The sequence below is a fragment of the Seriola dumerili genome, unplaced genomic scaffold (genome assembly GCF_002260705.1).
Source record: "Seriola dumerili isolate Sdu_G_001 unplaced genomic scaffold, Sdu_1.0 BDQW01000025.1, whole genome shotgun sequence".
In the NCBI taxonomy this organism is placed as follows: Eukaryota; Metazoa; Chordata; class Actinopteri; order Carangiformes; family Carangidae; genus Seriola; species Seriola dumerili.
In genome coordinates, this window is record NW_019174280.1 from 13,887,528 (window position 1) to 13,905,648 (window position 18,121).

Below are 18,121 nucleotides of genomic sequence, written 5' to 3' on the forward strand. Positions count from 1 at the left end.
TTGTCATAAGACATAATTTCAGTCCCATCTTCTTCAAATTGTCGATCGAGTCATGGAGAGAAAGATGGATGGAGTGGAGGCGAGAGATGCAAATTCTTCTAATCACATTAATTGGACTACGCTGCACAGATGCTAGTCAAATCAACCAATAACGAAGACCTTTACTACATTCATCAAGTCCAATAAACCAGAATTAATGAGCATCTGCCCCTTCTGGCAGCCTAATATTTGACCTCGGGTAAGGCGATCTTGTGTACAGATAAGGTACAGATTATTTTCAACATGAATGAGGGGCCCAGCATTGTAAAGGAACTGTTTTTACCATTGGAGATGTCACCACCGTCCTTCTTCCTGTCCTCTGCAGTAACCTAGAGGGGCAGAGAGAGAGAGAAAAACAGAGAGAGTGAGAGAGGCATGAACAGTGAGTTGCTGATAGAGTAACACTGCCAGAGATACGCCTCCACCCTCTAGTGATTCCATGCCAGCTGTGGTGTTGCGCCATTCTCGCCGAACACCACAGGACACGAGACGGTTTAATGTGACAAGGGCTGCTCCTCCCCTGCTAAAAACACCACCAGGGAATACCAGCTCTAATTTACTTCGACTGTCAGTGACAGATGAGGAGTTATTATGTTGTTTAACATGTTATTTCTCTTAGAGGGGAATTACTCAACAGCTCTGATTTCATGCTCGTCTGCCCAACACAATAAAGAAATATAGCTAATGAGTCATTATCAAATCCTTCAAATACCATATTCTTCTGTCTGAACAAGGCAGGACATGATGTGGTCTGGAAAACGGCATTAGCTTTGATAACAAAGCTGGATTCAAGTGCAAGGAGAGTGGTACACCTGTATCAACTAGCATCAGCTAACTTCCTCCAGGCCTCTTCATTTGAGTTTTTTTTTTTTTTCAAACAGTGCTCCCTTGAGGAAAAATCTTGGTGAATGTCCAACAGTTTACTCGGCTCTGAATAAGAATTATGGCTATGTGTCGTATAACTTCAAAGCAACTTCTGCCAAGACTCTGATGAGTCAGAGTGAGTGTGTGTGTGTCTGTGTGTGTGTGTGTGTGAGTCACCACTTATTTGAATAAGTACCCAGAAACCCAGACAGATGGAAAAAAGCATTGTGATTGGGAGGCACACTTGACCTCCTCTCCACCACTATAACAATACCTTCCTGCAACAGAAATGTATATGTGTGTGTGTGTGTGTGTGTGTGTGTGTGTGTGTGTGTTTGTGTTAGTTTGTGTGTGTATAAAAGAGTCGTGTCCACCCACATCATGCCATTCTATTCGATCGCTTGTCTTACCATCCTATAGTAAGAAGACACTGAGACTGATATATCTTACACACAAGCCTCCTGGGATTTTAAGCTTCTACTTTCAGAGGAGGCAGTGTTTTTTTCTGTGATCAAATCACAGACTTGGATTGATGGGAGGAAGAGGCCGCATTTCTTTAATCCCATGGGGCTTTATTTTACATAGCCAGAGTTAAATCTTTGCTCTCCATATTTCACATTTCACCATAGACTCTGCGTATTTCACATGTTCCTCTGAACTGTAACTCAATTCATACAGGAAAAAAATGACATAAAATTAAGTCAAAAATCTCTTTGTGGCAGTTCACAGGCACATGGAAACCCGTTGATCTCACAGCCCAAACTGGACTTTGGGTAGTGTAGTTCTCTGGCATCAGCAAACTGAAACCATGGAGGGGCTTTAATGATTTAGTAATTTTAGTGATTATCCACATTCCAAGCATATTAGAGGTTAAAACTGCACGCTTACTCCAGGGTCTAATGCTTTAACCCACACTAAAGTTGAGTGAGTAGGTCAATGAGGGTATTAGAGACATCATGTGACACCACCTTTTTCTATTCTAGGAGCTAGGCACAGAGGTTGAGTCTGTTGGCCAGCATTGACAGAAACAGAGGAATCAAAAACAGTAAAAACTCCTTCTCACTTGATCTACAGTCCTGTCAGCACGTGACCCACCACGCACCTTGCGATGAGCGGGAACACACGTTCAGTATAAATGTGGCACACATAGGACATATACACAAACCAATCCACACGAGTGCGTGTACGCACACGCACATCCAACGACACATCAAATTAGCGTGTCCATACTGCCCTAGCCTAACCGCTCTATAACTGGTCACAGTTACACAAGAGGGCGATTAATATGAACTCTATTTTTTCTCTGTATGCTAGGAGTGAAGTGTAATAATGAACCCCCCAGGAGATGCAGACACTGATGGCTCACCATCTAATTGCACTGCTTTTTTCATCAGCGCAGTACACGACCTCTCCCTGTATGAAACCCACGCGCCCCGTTCACCACCACCACACACCAGAGATTCTCTTTTCCCATATCTCCCTGTTTCTTGCTCCGCTTTCATCTCTCGTGGTCCAACTGTCACTTTCTCTCCATTTTTCAGTCCCCCTCCTTTCTTATTCGTACAGTTGGCCCCCCCCCCTCTTTATTCCTCTCTATCTTTGTTTCTATCCTCGTCTATGTGTCTCTCCGCTGCTGCTCTGAACCCCAACCCCCCTTCATCTCCCTTTCCGTCACTGGTTCTCTCTTTAGTGCAGATGTGCCCCTGGTCAGTGGTGGCCTGGCTGGGAGACAACAGAAGTGACTTTGAGACTGGGGGATGGCAGCCTTGTTGTCACTGACACACAGAGCTACTCTGATGAGCCTTCAACTGCATACTTACAGGGTAGACAGAGGGGTGGGGGAACAGGGAGAAAAAAATAGGAAGAAAGGAAATAACAAGAGGAGGCAACAATTTTTTGCAGACAGCTACTACTATCTTAGTTTGTGGACAAATAGCTTTGCCTCATAGATATGAAATAAATGGCTCTGGGTAACTACAATTAATTAAGGTTCTATATTAAACAACAAAATGCTCTGTAAAGTGTTAAATACCAACATGCTTAATGTATGTGCCCAGCAGACAGTAATTCTCTGTACCTCTATTTTGTCAGTGCTGTTTGGTGAGTTAGTGGTGCGTTCAGCTGCATCAGGCTCAAGGCCTTCTCGGTCTTCAGTCTCCCCTCTCTCAGCAATGGACACCAGAGGGGACCCAGAGGAAAGCTTCCTCGGAGCGCTCTGCTTTGTCTCTCTGACACACAAAGACACGTATTCATGTGCACATACAGTACATTCACCAAATCATCATCATCATGCCACACATGCACCTCATCTCATGGTCACATATTTAGAAGCAATAAACCATATCATCTACAGTGCAAATGAATCATACGTGTCACATTATTTACATCAAATGACACCAGAGCAGCATTTCACTTTAGCTTAAGAATGTTGGCAAACATTTCTTTCAGCTAGTATAGTAATAGACAAGTGAAAACAGATATATGTTTTCCATATATATGGCTAAAAATGCCTGATAGTTTCAGTTTGTCAGCTGCTTGTATGTCATTTCCCTGTTGCAGGGAGAAAAGGAGTAAGAGATGGATTAACAGGAAGAAGATAGGAAAAGGAAAAATAGTAATGTCATAATGATAATGTACTTCATTCATCTTTCCTCCATAGGGAGATCAGAGCACAGGTTTTCTAATGGCTAAGTGAGCAGAAGAATTGAAGGGAAAAAACGATACATCTCACTTAATTTTTTGAGTTTTAGATCATTTCAGTGTACACACTGCTCTGAGATTGAGCCAACACTGCTCTTGACACGGTAGGAGAGGAAAGGGCTGGCAACCTCAATGAACTGCTCTGGTTTTGACAAAGGGAGCTCTGCAAAAAAGAGAAAAGAAAAAATCCTCACACATCATGCCAACACTGCTTTTTCACACTCTTGACTTTTTACTGAATTTTCTGTTTTTCACTCAGAGATCAGCTGATGTCAGATATGCCCAAACCTGAAGCTATTTACAATACAGAAATATTGTACCTATCCCCTTCCTATTTTCATTTCTGCATGTGGGACTGCATGCCCTCTGTACTGTAGGTTCTAAATCTCCTGCATTAACACTCTCTTTCCTTTCTAGTCATATTTATTTATGAAATTCACCTACACTATTTGTTTTATATCCTCCCCTGCATCCTCCTCCTGGTTTCCCCTTCATCACCTTTTTTTTCCAAACTTAATTTTAACATTTGTTATTCCCTGTTTCCTTGTCTGTCTCTCACTCACTCCGTGGTTCATCAGTGACCACAATTTCCTTGTGCTGGCGGATGAGTTTCCAGCGGGGCACAGGTAGTGGTTTGTGTGGTGCCTCCAGCTGGCATGCCCGGATTCTGGTCAACAGGACTATGTGACTGTACAGCCAGGAGAGACTGTATCGACGCAGGGACTCTGAGGAATTAGCCTGTGATCCAGCACATAGACAAATTCACAGAAATTAACGCACATGCAGCACTCACTGGGAATGCAAACTAACAAAATATCTAAAAATATAGTTTAAAGTTATTATTCCACACTGAGATTCATTGTCACCTGTAACCAGCTCTACAGGTGTATCACTTCAAAATGTCATAAGAGGATTCTGATCCAAGATCAGAGTGTAGAGGTATTATAACCACCTCCTGGAAACTGTCCACCAATTAGGTTTTGCATGGGTGTAAATAATAAAACAAGTGAAGCCTGTTGAGGCGAAGCATCCAAATAGAACACAACATGCCCCCAGATCACAAGCACTGTTATGTTTCATCTCCACCACCCACTGCTATGGGGTTTCAGTGCATTTTCACAATGTTGTGCTATATAACAGAGGTGACTTAGACAGTACATATTTTAAAAGGTGTTGAAACTCAATTGTATGTGTTAGTAGTTTTGATTAAACCATAATTATATATGAGTTCATTAAATAAAATCTGACAATTCAAAATATTCATTGTATATTTATTTGGGTCCACAGATTGGGTCAACATAAAAATAAATAAGAACCATTTGTACTGCTTAGGTCATTGATAAGACGATATCACAGTTGAGGTTGCCCTTTCTCTCTTCGAAATGCTTATGTAGGCATTCTGGCCAGATTGCACCAAGACTATACAGTATTTGCATCATAATGTGGATCTCTGTTCTGCTTCCAAGTCTGCAATAAAGATCTAACTGTAATTTACCATTTTCATGGATGCATATGTGTCACATAACAGTGTAATGAAAGCACAAGTGTGTATATGTGGCAATCAAGAGAGGAGGAATAGTGAAAAGTTATACCATTTGGCCAAACCCAAAGGAATTATGTGGCTGGAAAGGGTAGTAGCTGGCACACACCACTACCTCGGGGTTACCTGAGAAACACAGAAAAAGAAGACCTTTATTTAATCAGGTAATCTCATTAACATAAGCACAGGTAAACCCAACAGACCCAACAAACTCACACAATGTCACATAAACACACACACACACAGCTACATGGACACACGTGTATATATACTATATAGGGTGACTGATATTGTAGAACTGGTAATGTATCATGAAACAGTAGATTTTAGTGGCTGACTCTGATGAAATATATTGATATAGTAAAACTTGGAGCCATCTAGCAATGCAAAATAATACTGACAAAATTTCCAAATCAATGTTAAGTGAATCATTGGAAATATGAAAGCACTACTGGCCTTCACGGATATAACGAAGGCAACGATACAGTATCTAGGTTATCTACGGATGGCCCTGCCTCCTAAGTGCATCTTAGAGTATACTGTAAGGAGCGCATGCGCCAGGAGACATGGAAAATCAATTTGAAGGACCATGGTGAAGAGAGATGTGAGCACTGCCAGACTAACTTAAAGGCTACACATTAAGAATTGAACAGAGAAGTGGTTCTCACACTGCATGGTGATTTATGCATTTCGATTTATGCATTTCAATGGAACATAACAGTGAGCACGGAAACTGCGAGAGAGAGGATGTGTACAGTTTTTTGTGTTTGAATGTGTGTGTAAGCACCATGCAATGCATTTCATTAAAACATAAATGTTTTGTGAAGTAATACCACTTTGTGCCCGCAAGCCATTTCATTATGGTAATACCTAACACTAACACTTAATTATTGTAAACAAGTGGGAATGTAGGCGAGACCAAGAGACAGATTACTGTCAGAAAGAGCAGGTGGGGGAATATGAGAGAAAGAATTTTAATTCATACTGCTGCCCAATCACAAAAAAATGTCATATTGTATTTTTGAATATGTCAGTAGTTTGAATGCAATACAAATTATTATACGAGAGGGCAATTTTGGCCCATATTATTACTTTTGCATCACTTTACAAAAGACATATACTGCACAATGCCAAGAATGATGAGCATGATGATGTTAATTCAAAACTGCATTTCAACAATAAACTCTGCTTTTCATTAATTCTACAACCTTAATAAAAGGTTTTATCTCTCTACTGCAATGACCTGAAACAACTCTAAGCCTGTAACGCTTTTCTGAGGACATGTTTCAATCCTGCCTTCATCAGATAACCACACTTGACTTGGGAGGCTCCTCTGCCCTGCGGGAACACCAAATAATTCACCCTGCTACTGTTCCCTCTGCTGGTTTATTTATAGTCCACCATACATGCATTAACCCTTCCTGCACTTCATAATATATGAGCTTGGGAAAACAGGAAGTGATGCTTGAAACAACAGGAAAGAGGCAGCACTGGTTGACTGACAACAGGGCTCAGAAATGGATGTAAATTTGCAGTATGGCATGATTGTGACTTTAGACCTGGTGTCTTTTTTGTCCTAAAGTAAATCAGCGGAGCAATAATATGAATGCTGCAAATGTTCAAAGGTTATTACTGCTATAAGAAAATGGAATCATTGATAAGTGCAAGTTTCTGTGGGACAATGAAATATTCATTGTCATGCTCTATACTAGTTGAATTATGGATGCAGAGGGAAAAAACAGAGATTTACACACACTGCATTCGCATACATACATAATACATATACACACACACACACACACACACATATATATATATATATATATATACACATTATTCTGTGCATACAATGATCACAGTCTAATGGATGATTGAATCTACTGACTCAATTACATGTGCGTGCAGAGTGTGTAATTGAGATGTATGTTTGTGGATATGCATGTGTGCATAATTGTGTGCCTCTCTGTGTGTGTGTGTGTGTGTGTGTGTGTGTGTGTGTGTGTGTGTGTGTGTATGTGTGTGTGTGTGTGTGTGTGTGTGTGTGTCTGACTGTGGCACAATTCTGGCCTTTACTTTTCTCTTGCTCTGGTAGCTGGCTCTTGCTGTCATTCAGGCTGGAATCTCTCCCAGCAGTTGGATCTGCAGTCTGAGGCTTTGTCTCTGGCAAGCTCTCACCCGGGTGTGTAAATATAGGAATGGTATCTTGTAAGAAATTCCAGATATCTCCCACAGATCTGAGAGGAGGTTAAAGAGAATATGATTGATTACAGGTTAGTTTATCACTTCATTCTCAATTATTTTTCAGTTTGGAACCGGTTTCAACTGTTGTATGAGCACGCTCTCATGTCTATTGTTTAAGCTTACAACACTTGAAACACCATGACTGCTTTGGTATCAGATGAAGTGTACTGCTTTTAGCCTCATAAACTTGTTGCAGTTTTTGTCCTGTTCTTGTATTGCTCCTTTTTGAGCAATACAATGGGCTGCAGCATTTACATCAGTATATCTCCTTCTCGCAAAAATAAAGTAGGCTGCATAGTACAATCTTCTCTCGATGTTAACACATCCTTTAGACAATATTTGTCATTAACTTCACAAACACAACACAATATAATGACAAAACCACTGAGGTATGAAGTTGGAGAAAAAACAGTTTGGAGCAGTTGGATCCTAACCTCCTTACTTTCCTAGATTTATGGGCCATCTCAGCACAGTCAGACTGACAGTGGTAATGGTAGGCTACTATCTTAACTTTGTATACCATAAACAGTGAGCATCATCTTCATGTGTGATAAGCGAGTGAAAGGTCGAGAGACATGTTATCTTATTTGAAGGACATCACTTGAACAATAATTTAAAGGAACACTTTAGTGGTTTTTAGCCTGATCATGTCATTGTCATGTGAGGACATGTGCAAATCTGTAATAAAAATTCCCACTGCAGTTTATGTCTGCAGAGCTCATGACGGCCAGCTCTTTCTGCTGCCAAGTGGTTAAAATCTGGTTTGAATTACATCATGTACTTCCCCTTTTTCAGCAGCCTCAGAGAGAAGACTGAGCAATCTTTAAAATCACACAACCCAAACAAACAGGTCCTCCATCTTGTTAGCTCAGGGGTTGTGAATGGTAGTAACAATGGCTGATAATGAGGCACCTGAGTATAATACTGGGTGTTTAAAAAAAGTGATTTTTTTTAACATATAACTTTGGATATAGTTTTCTGTATTACAATAATGGCTGCTTTAAGTATCAGTTAGAATACTGAACATCCCCAGATTTCTTATGCCAACCAGATGCCACTAGAATTTAATATATGTTAGTACAATTACAGATAATATCATTAGATGAAATTAAAAAAAAAATTTCAGCCAAAATATTGCTAAAACAGTAGTGGATGATGTAAATAAAACCTTCTGTGTGGGTGTGTTCATGGATATGTGCACATAAGAGTATATACCCATGTGTCACAAATCAATCTGAAACAAAAACACAGTCATGCTCAATGCCTGTACGTGTTGATAGACTCCCCAGGCGACTCACTAACAGAAGCTAACCTGCTGAGCTAGGGAGAATAACATTCCCCGGCTCCACTCCAAAACACTGTTGCCCCATTAAAGTTCCATCACTGACAAGCTGAGATTCTCCACTGCATGCTGCCTCTCCTCCCCCTTTATTACATATCTCCTTGTTTCCATTTTAGACCTCAGTCATTTTCTCCCAAAGTGTGATTTTTCATACTGCTGTAGACAGATACACTTCTCACTCACAATCTCTATGATTTTGCTACAGTATACTTTACAAAATAGTGAACGTGACAGGGAAAATGTAAACCTTGCCAGACTGTGTCAGTCAATTTGTGCCACAGCCTTTATTGTGATAAACTACTACAGATTAGATAGTCTGTCTGCTTCTCACTTTTTTTGTAAAGAAGAAATTAAAAAAAAGGAAGAGAATGTCAAACCCTTTATCAATGACACAATGAAGAGGACTGCATATATAATTTTAGAACATGCAACTAAAGACAGAGGTGAGGAAGACAGAGATAGAAGAGTGGAGTGGACCAGTGAGGATCTTACTTTATAGGCCTGATTTCTGGGATCCAGGCGGTGAGGGTGTGGATAAATGTGAACTCACCCATCTCCCCACAGACCTCTGGCACTACACTGAAAAAAGCAAACATGAGAAAATTATTAAAACAACTACAACAGTTTATTAAAAAAAAAGACAAATGCAACAAACTAGACACTCCATTTAAACCACTCAAAGTGGCATTGGCATCGCTCTCAGATGGAACTTTTGAGGTCATAGTTTCAATATGTTAAATTGAGCACACAATATGCTTGGCCCCTTTAAGAGGGTTAACTCATGATAATGCTGTTGCTAACCAACTGACAACACAGATAGATGTAATTTTCTCCTTCAAAAATCATGAAGGACTGTGCGTTTTCTGTCTTTATTAACATCACGTTAAGGAATGACACCAGTCAGGACTCCTGAGGGACTCTGTGAACTCCGCCATTTTTATTATATTAGTGTTGGTGTTCGTGATTAAAATTTATTACGAAAAATCATAAATACAGAAGAAGCTAAATGTTCAATCTGACTCTCACTCTGGTCATTTAAGGCACCATCACAAGCTTATATGGGTCATCAAAACTGTGTAGTGTTGTATTAACTTATTTTTTTCTACTTCCTGTCTAACTGAATGAGAGCTATACAGATTCAGCTTATGTTATGTGTATGAATTACATGGAGAATTTTGTAAAGCTCTATAACTGATTTTGAGGAGTGTGAGTGTGTATCCCAGTTGAAACAGATGGCTGCAGCTGCTCTAATTGGTCCTCTTAGGATCCTATGGCAATCCTGTCCAGTCCATGGTCATGACACCCAAGTAAGTGAAATCAATATATCTTGATTGTTAATGTTACAGTCCAGAACAATTACATTTTTTTTTATTAAAAAAAAGACAAGCATTTTTTCTAGAGCCCCAGTAGACACCTAGGTAGTCCTAGTTCAGTATGTAGAACTTTCACTACAGCTTATAAATGATTCACCTGGAGAGAGGCTCCTCTGTTTCCTGTCCTGGATAAAACATTTATGTCTTGACCTTCTGTGGACACTGGAACAGCCACCTTTACACACGCCATGTCGCCCCATCACAGACACACACACTGCCTGTCTGTCACCAAATTCAACTCAGCCCAAGGCAGAGATTAGGTCAGGTGATGGTCTGGTCAGGTCAGCAGAAGGCCCTCTGTGGAGGTTCATGTGTAAGTGTGTGTGTGTGTGATTGCTTTCATTTGTCTAGTTTATTTCATTTCCACTAATGTTTGTACTGTGTGTATGTATGTCGACCAGAAATTAACTCCCTGATCCCTGATTTCCCCTTAAAATTGTACTCCTGGTGAACTACTACATATATCAAAACAAGGAATTTGAAATTGGACAATAGTATAACCCTGTATACTACTTTACTTAAGCAGGGTTGGTTTACAGGTTTAGTACAAAAGGTTAGTGTGTATAATGTGTAATGTATTTTTACAGTGGTGTTATCAGAGCCAGGCTGTAGTGGGTATATACATGGAATGAGGTTGAATCTGTTCTTAAGGTGTCTTACTTTAACACTATAACAACTGTTTCCCAACTCCTTTGTGCAGATGCTCATAGAGTTTATGTTGGAATGTGCAGTAACTCACTTTGTGTTAGCCACTTTTATGAGAGCCTTTGCCAGCAACAACGGCCACAGCTCTGACTGACAGGTGGAGGCAGGGAGGAGAAGGTTATTTTCTTCATCAAATGGCATGTAGTCGTCTACTGTTATCTTCCTCCAACAACCCTGAAAACAAGAAAGGAGGACACCGTGAGTGAAGATGTGGTATAACAATCAGTGCACCTCAAATAGATGTTTAAAGAAATTATGTTCACTTTAAATTAGTTTTCAAATTTTATTCAGACTGCAGCAATTGATTTAAACCTATGAAAGTAAAAGTTCAACATCTTGGGAAATACTGTACATTTATTCACTTTCTTGCAGAGTTCAACATGAAAATCAATACCACTCATGTAGCAGCAGTAGCTAGCTAGCCTAGTCGAAACAGACTAAACATTGGAAACGGGGAAATAGCCTAGGTGGAGACCTGGGGGGGGGGTAATTTGCATCACTTTCTTATGCAAAACACTATGTTTTATTGACAGTGAATTACTCTAAGATGGAGCCAAGTATATCTAATTGCCACCTTATTAACCATTTAAGTAAATCAAAATAAAGGTGAGTCCTATTGTTTTTAATGCTGCTTTGAGTGCCACATATGGATAATTGTATTTCCAAATATAAATGTCCATGATTACACATAGAAACAAAAGAAGATATGTTGACAGGTTCTAAGAATCCACAAAAAAATAATTCAGCTTAAAAAGAGGCATGGTCTGAAAGCATATTTGTAATATTCTGAAATTGATACGATATCATTTTTTGTTACATACATTCAAAGATTGATATTTGAGCTACTGTACATCAACACAAATCTGATGCTCTCAGGCCAGAATGAGGCACTGAGTAGCACCAGAGTAGCACTGGCATCAGCTGTCCAGCAGCTGTTTCATCCATGCTCTTTATGATACAACCAGCGTCTGGTTGGCCACCAGCTGACTGGTAACATCCAATCACATTCATAGAAGTGTACTAGCAGCAGCCGTTAAAATCTTAGAATTCTCACTTTTAATCTGCTGATACCTTCATGCCAACACTGCTTGCTGAGGCGGATCTCCGCTACCCCACTCCTCCTTATGTGCTAAGCTTTTGGGACTGTTGACTCTGCTGGGATGTCAACAGGCTTCTCTGATTCTGTACCACAGCAGAATTTTCATTGTTGCTTAGATTCCTTTTGAGTTCCCTACAAACCAGAGCCTATTCTGCCAAATTTAACTATAACTATTTTCAAGTCCATTGTGAGACAACTGGTTTTAAAGGTAATGATAGGAGCAAATGTGATTGATACCAGCCTCTAACACATCTAGTGCTTGTGCAAAATAATCAATGTCTCTACCCATTTCCAAGTGTGCAACATGTGTGACTTTGATCATTACAATAAGCACTAAAAGAAGATTTTTTCTTAAAAACACAAAATGTTACTCATTACCACAAAATTTCTGATCTATGGGTTTCATATTCATATTCCATATTTCTCCTAGCATCAGCTATGCTTGCATCTTTGCATCTTGTGTGGTGTCAGAGCTTGTTACATGCTGTCTGTGGAGTGGTCTGTCTACTGGCCGTCTGGGGGAGTTTCACACTGCTTGTAAGGAAAAGCAGCACAAGCAGATGATAATCTGACTGACTGTTCACAGCTGTGCCTCTCCCTTATCTATGAGAGCAGTGTGCACAAGCAATGCAATCCTATATACAGTTTGGGAAGGCACACTCCTTTCCTTGCTTCTTCTTTCCATTATCTTGTCAAACCATCACCCCGAGGAAGAGCTTGATGTGTTCACAGATGGGGTAAAATACAGTGCGAAAGGGCAAGTTAGAGGAGGAGGGGAGAAAAGGAGGAATGGAGAGACAGATAGGGTTGCAGGATGGTAAAAAAACAGGGTGGCGAAATGAGAATAGAATGGATATTCACAGTGGTGTGAAGGCAGAAACAGAAAAGAGATTGAAGAACAATAAAAGGATCAGACAAGCTGGGGAGAAATGGAGTAGCCATGAGCCAAAACAGGCAAGGAAACAGGATCGAGGGTTGGGGGCTGGGTGCTTAATGCCATCTCAACAACCATCTGTTCGTGTGCTCTGGTTGGCACGAGGACTACCGCCTACAACCGTGTCATGCTTGTTTGTCAAGGCAAGAGTCACAGTGTTACAGGACACCACCACTTTTAGCTGTGTGTTTCACTCTCTTGCTGATCCAAATTGTTGCGCAGGAAGAAGTTCCCTTTCTGAAATGACGCAATGATGTAGTTTCCACTACCCAGAAGTCTGTGGCACATACTGAAACTCACAGGCCAGCATCTTCATGCTGTATCCCAATGCAATGATGACCTTTATTTAGGAGGAAAAAATGTGTAAAATCCTTACACTTAATATGATAATGCAGTGCATGGAGCCTTCCCTGGGTTGTGCCTGCTCTCATAGACTTACTAGGCATCAATATCCAACTTGAGCCTTGCTCTCTGAGAATCAGCTGACTCCTGTTAAGCCTTATCTATTCATCAGGCAATGTATGAAGCCCAGCCACTTTTGGCACAGCAGTGAGACTGATTGATTTGAGCTCTGAGTGGATAAGGCTTTCTCATTCCTTCCCCCCTCCATCCTCAGTCCATCCCAATTCCCCTGTCATCTGCTGCATCCTATGGGGTCTGCTGAACAATACAATACAATTTCATGTCATCCATTGCATCAAGTGCGCCCCCTCTAAAAAAAAGTGTGATTAACAAAGAGGCATTGTGACACAATGACTTCATCTGAAAGGATGTCAGGATTTTTGAGTTTTCTACCATGTTTTTCATTTTCATACAGTGTAAAGATCAGACCAAAAAGCCATCTTATTGTGAATAAGAGTTCACAAAGTCCTCAGTAGACTCTGATGACTACGTGTCAGTGGGTGTCTGCATGTGTGTGTGTGTGTCTGGCTTACCATCCAGTAGAGCCTGACCAAGTATTTCCCATAGTTGTTGTAGAGCGGCACATGATTTTTCACCACCTTACACAGCGAGTAGATGTGTTCCCAAGGTTTCCAACCCTCCTGTTCTGTAGATGTATTGCTATGCAGCGTCCAAGTAATATAGATTTCACTGATGATCCACCTCATTATCTTGATCGAAGATGGAGGAGAGAAGGGGAAGAAAAATAATCACGGGTCAAATAACTACCAACAAATCTTTAGATCTGTTGGCTGAATCATCAATAATCTGATCTATCATTCAATAAATCAATTGGGCATTGCATTGTACCCCAGTCTCATTCATTTCTGTCAGTCAAGCGTCACCTGTTTGTCATCTGACTTAAACAATCAGTGCAAGTGCTGATCGATACTCACTAGCCAAAAGTCAATGTGATCTTTATTGGAGAAAGCTGTTGATAACTAACCTCACTGTGAATCAGATGATCATTCGGGGAGATTAGGTTAAACTTCATTTGATTTTCAACAACAACAGGACCCTGAAAAAAAGCACAAAATTGTTTTCATTGTAGGCACATATTGATCTGTGAATTGATAAAACTTTCTGAATTAAGGTTATTAAATAGTGTGTTGTGGCATCTCTACACATGAGAATCACTCATTACAATAACACAGTGGCAAACCAACTTTAGAATGTTGCTGTCACATGATCACGTTTAAAATGGACATGAACACGTGACCTACTTTATGCTTCCCTACTAATCCCAAGGCCTGAACTAGTCTAACCTCGCCATGATACTCTCTGACTGTGTCTGTGATGAATATTTAACTACCAAGTTAATAGACTCCTCCATATTACTGAATAATTTGAATTAATGGCTTAGGTGATAGTGAGAGAGATTCGCTGTGGGTCATGGGAGGTTGTGTTTTCTCCCATCTTTGCAGAAACTGAAAGTGAAAAGCTAGACTTTTGAGAAATTCAATCAATAACTGATTTGGAAAACAGACTGGTATAGACCAATTCGGAGGGAAAATCACAGAAGAGTTGTTGCCTGCAACTGCACGGCTGATTGCTTTTTTGATTAGCCCGTGTTCCTTTTGTATGAAATTAATAAAAATGCTTTTGACATCTTGAGTGAAAAGGCAGCGTGTGACCTGCCAAGGACTAATTCAAAATGCAGGAAGCTTCCAGTAATTGCTAAATACTGCTCTGAGAGAGGGGTAACAGAAAAGTGGAGAGATGCAATTAAAACTTCACTGGAGGTGACTAGAGAGCAGATTTCCATAACTACATTTCACAAAGAAATTCACTTTGTTAATATATGTAATATGTAAGCTGGAACCATCAGATCAGTTACTTAACCTGTCAATTTTTCTGATTAGTGGATTAATCCTTAAGCCAAAGTAAGACCATGGAGTCTATTAATTCTTTAGTCTAAAAAATGTAAAGACTAATGACCACAAAAGGCTAGAGGAAGGCTATTGTCTTAAATATGGTTATTTTTGGACCAATTAGCCAAAATCCCACATGTAATAGATTTCAAAGCAGCATTTGAGCAATTGAAACTAGCAAATGTATATTTTTTTATGATAAATTACTTAAACCGTTGATGAGTAATAAAAGTACAATAAATCTATTTCATGTCAATTGATATGAAATCATTTTATCCCTAATTAGTGTATATGTGCCTGAGATACATGCTTGATCCTGTTTATTACTGTTATCCTTTGTGTGTATTTGAACTGCTGCATAATGTACACTGTAACAGTCCAAGTATAAACCAATTGTGTCGATTACAATGACATGGATCAACATTGTCAAATTAGGACAAGCAGACATTTGACATGTACTGTTCCACTAGAAACCATATAATTTTTATAGAAGGATCAAGGTCACCTTGTTGACAATAAACTCTGTAGGACGTTTCCAGGAGTGCACTTTCAAAGATGGAGGCAGGGTAATTTTTCCCTCAGGATCTTCAAAAAATGGCTGCAAACACAAGCAAACAAAGTGAACGTGAAATACAAAAGTGCAGTGAACAAAGAAACAATATAGTGTCAACATCAATATCAGCGGTAAAGTGGGTCTGAAGGAAATTTGCATTGTTTTCTGCTCCAGATTTACCGTGCTGGGACTCTTGCTTGTCTTTCCATCTTCAGCTCCTTTATTTGAGTCCCATTTCTCCTTGCTGACTTCTGCATCGTTCCACTCAGGCCATATGGGGAATCTGCACTTCCACGCACCTCCTAGACTCTCTGAGGAAGTGGCAACTAAGGACGCTGCTCTGAAAACATGACACATAGCAATTCCTTTCATTTGTTCTTGGCTTCCCTTTTGTCAATATTTAGCAGCAAAATGATCCTGTTCAGAAGCAGAGATTCCGTCAAGAGTAAACCCACCAAATCTCTTGTTTACCCTCTCTTAGTGAAAGTGGTATTAGCTTATTAGATACTGCTGGCTGTTATCGTTATGATGATCACAGACTGGGGATTAACACACATACCATATGTGATTTTGTACATGTCAAGTGGCTATCAGGCTTCTGATTCACAGCAATAGATAAAATATGATGTTCTGCCTCTGGTACATGGATGTATTATAAGATCAGGCTCTGGTACGGTTAGCAAGCTTCCTGAGTGTAAGCTAACGCTAATGCTAACTACAGCTGTCCTTAATTAAACCTATTTGCCAACACTAACCCAAACTCACTCTGTCTGTCGGTCTGATAAAGAGACTTTGCTGGAGGAGGACTCCTTTTTCTTTGGCCCTGCCTTGGACATTGCAATTGGTGGGATAAGTGTGAAAATCAAGTGACCAAGAAACGAGGAAGTCGGGTAGACCACCGGACTCGCGTTTGTTTGGAAATGTCTCTGCTCTTGAAAGTTTAGGCGTTGCTAAGCAACATAGCTTTAACGTGGGCGGGGTCTGGGGCTGTTGCATCAATGGTTACTATAGTGTGGGACGGGGCAGATATCCCTTTATTTACATGAAGATAGAGCTTCAAAACGTAAATACAATAAATTAACCATCTGGCCGTATTGCTCTACATTTAAACTAACTACTATTAGAAATACCTTTCAAAAGTTTGCAATCAAAAGAATGCAATATAATACCACTGAATCAAAAACCTTTCTGGAACCATATTGATAAAATCACCACAAAAATGCCACATCCTGAGGGCCATTGTGTTGAATTGCATTATGTTGCCTCAAGTCTGTCTCCATGTGATGTACATTTGGATCAGTTGACTGAGAGAGAGTTGCTGTAATGCCTGCACACAACACAACTGGCACGCCTCCATTGCATTCCTGCTCTGGTAACAATTAGGTATGTGGAAGAGCACAAACTGTAGTGTTGAGAGCATAATGTCTGATGACTATCACACACTGTTTCTTGAGTGGAGTCACATGGCCCTCTCTTGCTCACACACACTCACACACACAGTATGAGTTGTACTTTTCACACATACCACTATAACCAAAGTCCTTTGTGCTTGACTTTCTTTGAGGGACACAACCCTATATGGTATGGGTATATGTTGTCTTAGATATTTTGTACACATACACACATTCTGTAAGATTTCTTCTCAGTCTAGACTGTTGAGGTCGTGAAAGTGGCCATTAATCTGTGCTTTTCATTAGGTTGGCTAATATTTAGGGCTACTTTAAAATTGATAAACTGATGTTGCCAACCAGTCGTTTTTCACAATGATGTCTGTTGGAGCAATACTAACTTGCTGCCATTTTAGAATCAATGTCCTACAAACCTGCAATCGCATGCACCAAGCATTAGTGCTTGTACAGTATGCTAATAAGAAGCGTGTTAATATTAGAATAATCCCAGCTAAACTGGCTTGATCCAAGATGTCTACGTATCAGTAAAAACCAATGAATTTTATAATCTGAAACATCTGCTTGGGAAGATGAGCCATAAAATCCAAACAGGGAAACAAAATGTATAGATTGTATTTGAGCCAAATGTTGTGCTTTGAGTATGCTGGGCAACATCAACATTACCCCAGTGTTGTTGTTATTAGGTTACATATATAAATACATGAAATAAACACATTTAATCAATAAGAAATACATGCGATCAGACAGTCTAATTACTAGTACACAACACAAATCTGTTAAAATGTTTATTCTGTTTTGGTCTTGTATATTTAAAGTATTTTCACATGTAAACTTAATCTCATCTCCATGTTAAAAAAAATCCTTCATATTTCATCTGAACACTTAACAGATTACCAGCCCTATGTACAAGAGAGTGCAGTCCTCTGTATGACTCTGTTTTTATCTCCCCAGTTGTATAATGCACGACCCAACACATTTTAAAAATACATACTGTAAATCAGTTCCACATT

General features: G+C 39.9%; 1 protein-coding gene across 1 annotated transcript in view; it reads right to left on the reverse strand.

The window, feature by feature from the left end:
* adgb (androglobin) overlaps window positions 1–16,538 on the reverse strand; it is a 37,684-nt gene extending 21,146 nt beyond the window's left edge. The window contains exons 1-14 of the mRNA XM_022765573.1: window positions 16,468–16,538; window positions 15,903–16,042; window positions 15,655–15,743; window positions 14,225–14,296; window positions 13,773–13,949; window positions 10,839–10,978; window positions 10,458–10,477; window positions 9,219–9,288; window positions 7,217–7,377; window positions 5,196–5,269; window positions 4,167–4,341; window positions 3,673–3,766; window positions 2,981–3,131; window positions 323–368 (exon numbers count right to left, since the gene is read on the reverse strand). Coding sequence (XP_022621294.1) covers window positions 323–368; window positions 2,981–3,131; window positions 3,673–3,766; window positions 4,167–4,341; window positions 5,196–5,269; window positions 7,217–7,377; window positions 9,219–9,288; window positions 10,458–10,477; window positions 10,839–10,978; window positions 13,773–13,949; window positions 14,225–14,296; window positions 15,655–15,743; window positions 15,903–16,042; window positions 16,468–16,538 — 1,480 coding nt within the window. The remainder of the gene's footprint in view (window positions 1–322; window positions 369–2,980; window positions 3,132–3,672; window positions 3,767–4,166; window positions 4,342–5,195; window positions 5,270–7,216; window positions 7,378–9,218; window positions 9,289–10,457; window positions 10,478–10,838; window positions 10,979–13,772; window positions 13,950–14,224; window positions 14,297–15,654; window positions 15,744–15,902; window positions 16,043–16,467) is intronic.
* Between the last annotated feature and the right edge of the window lie 1,583 nt (window positions 16,539–18,121).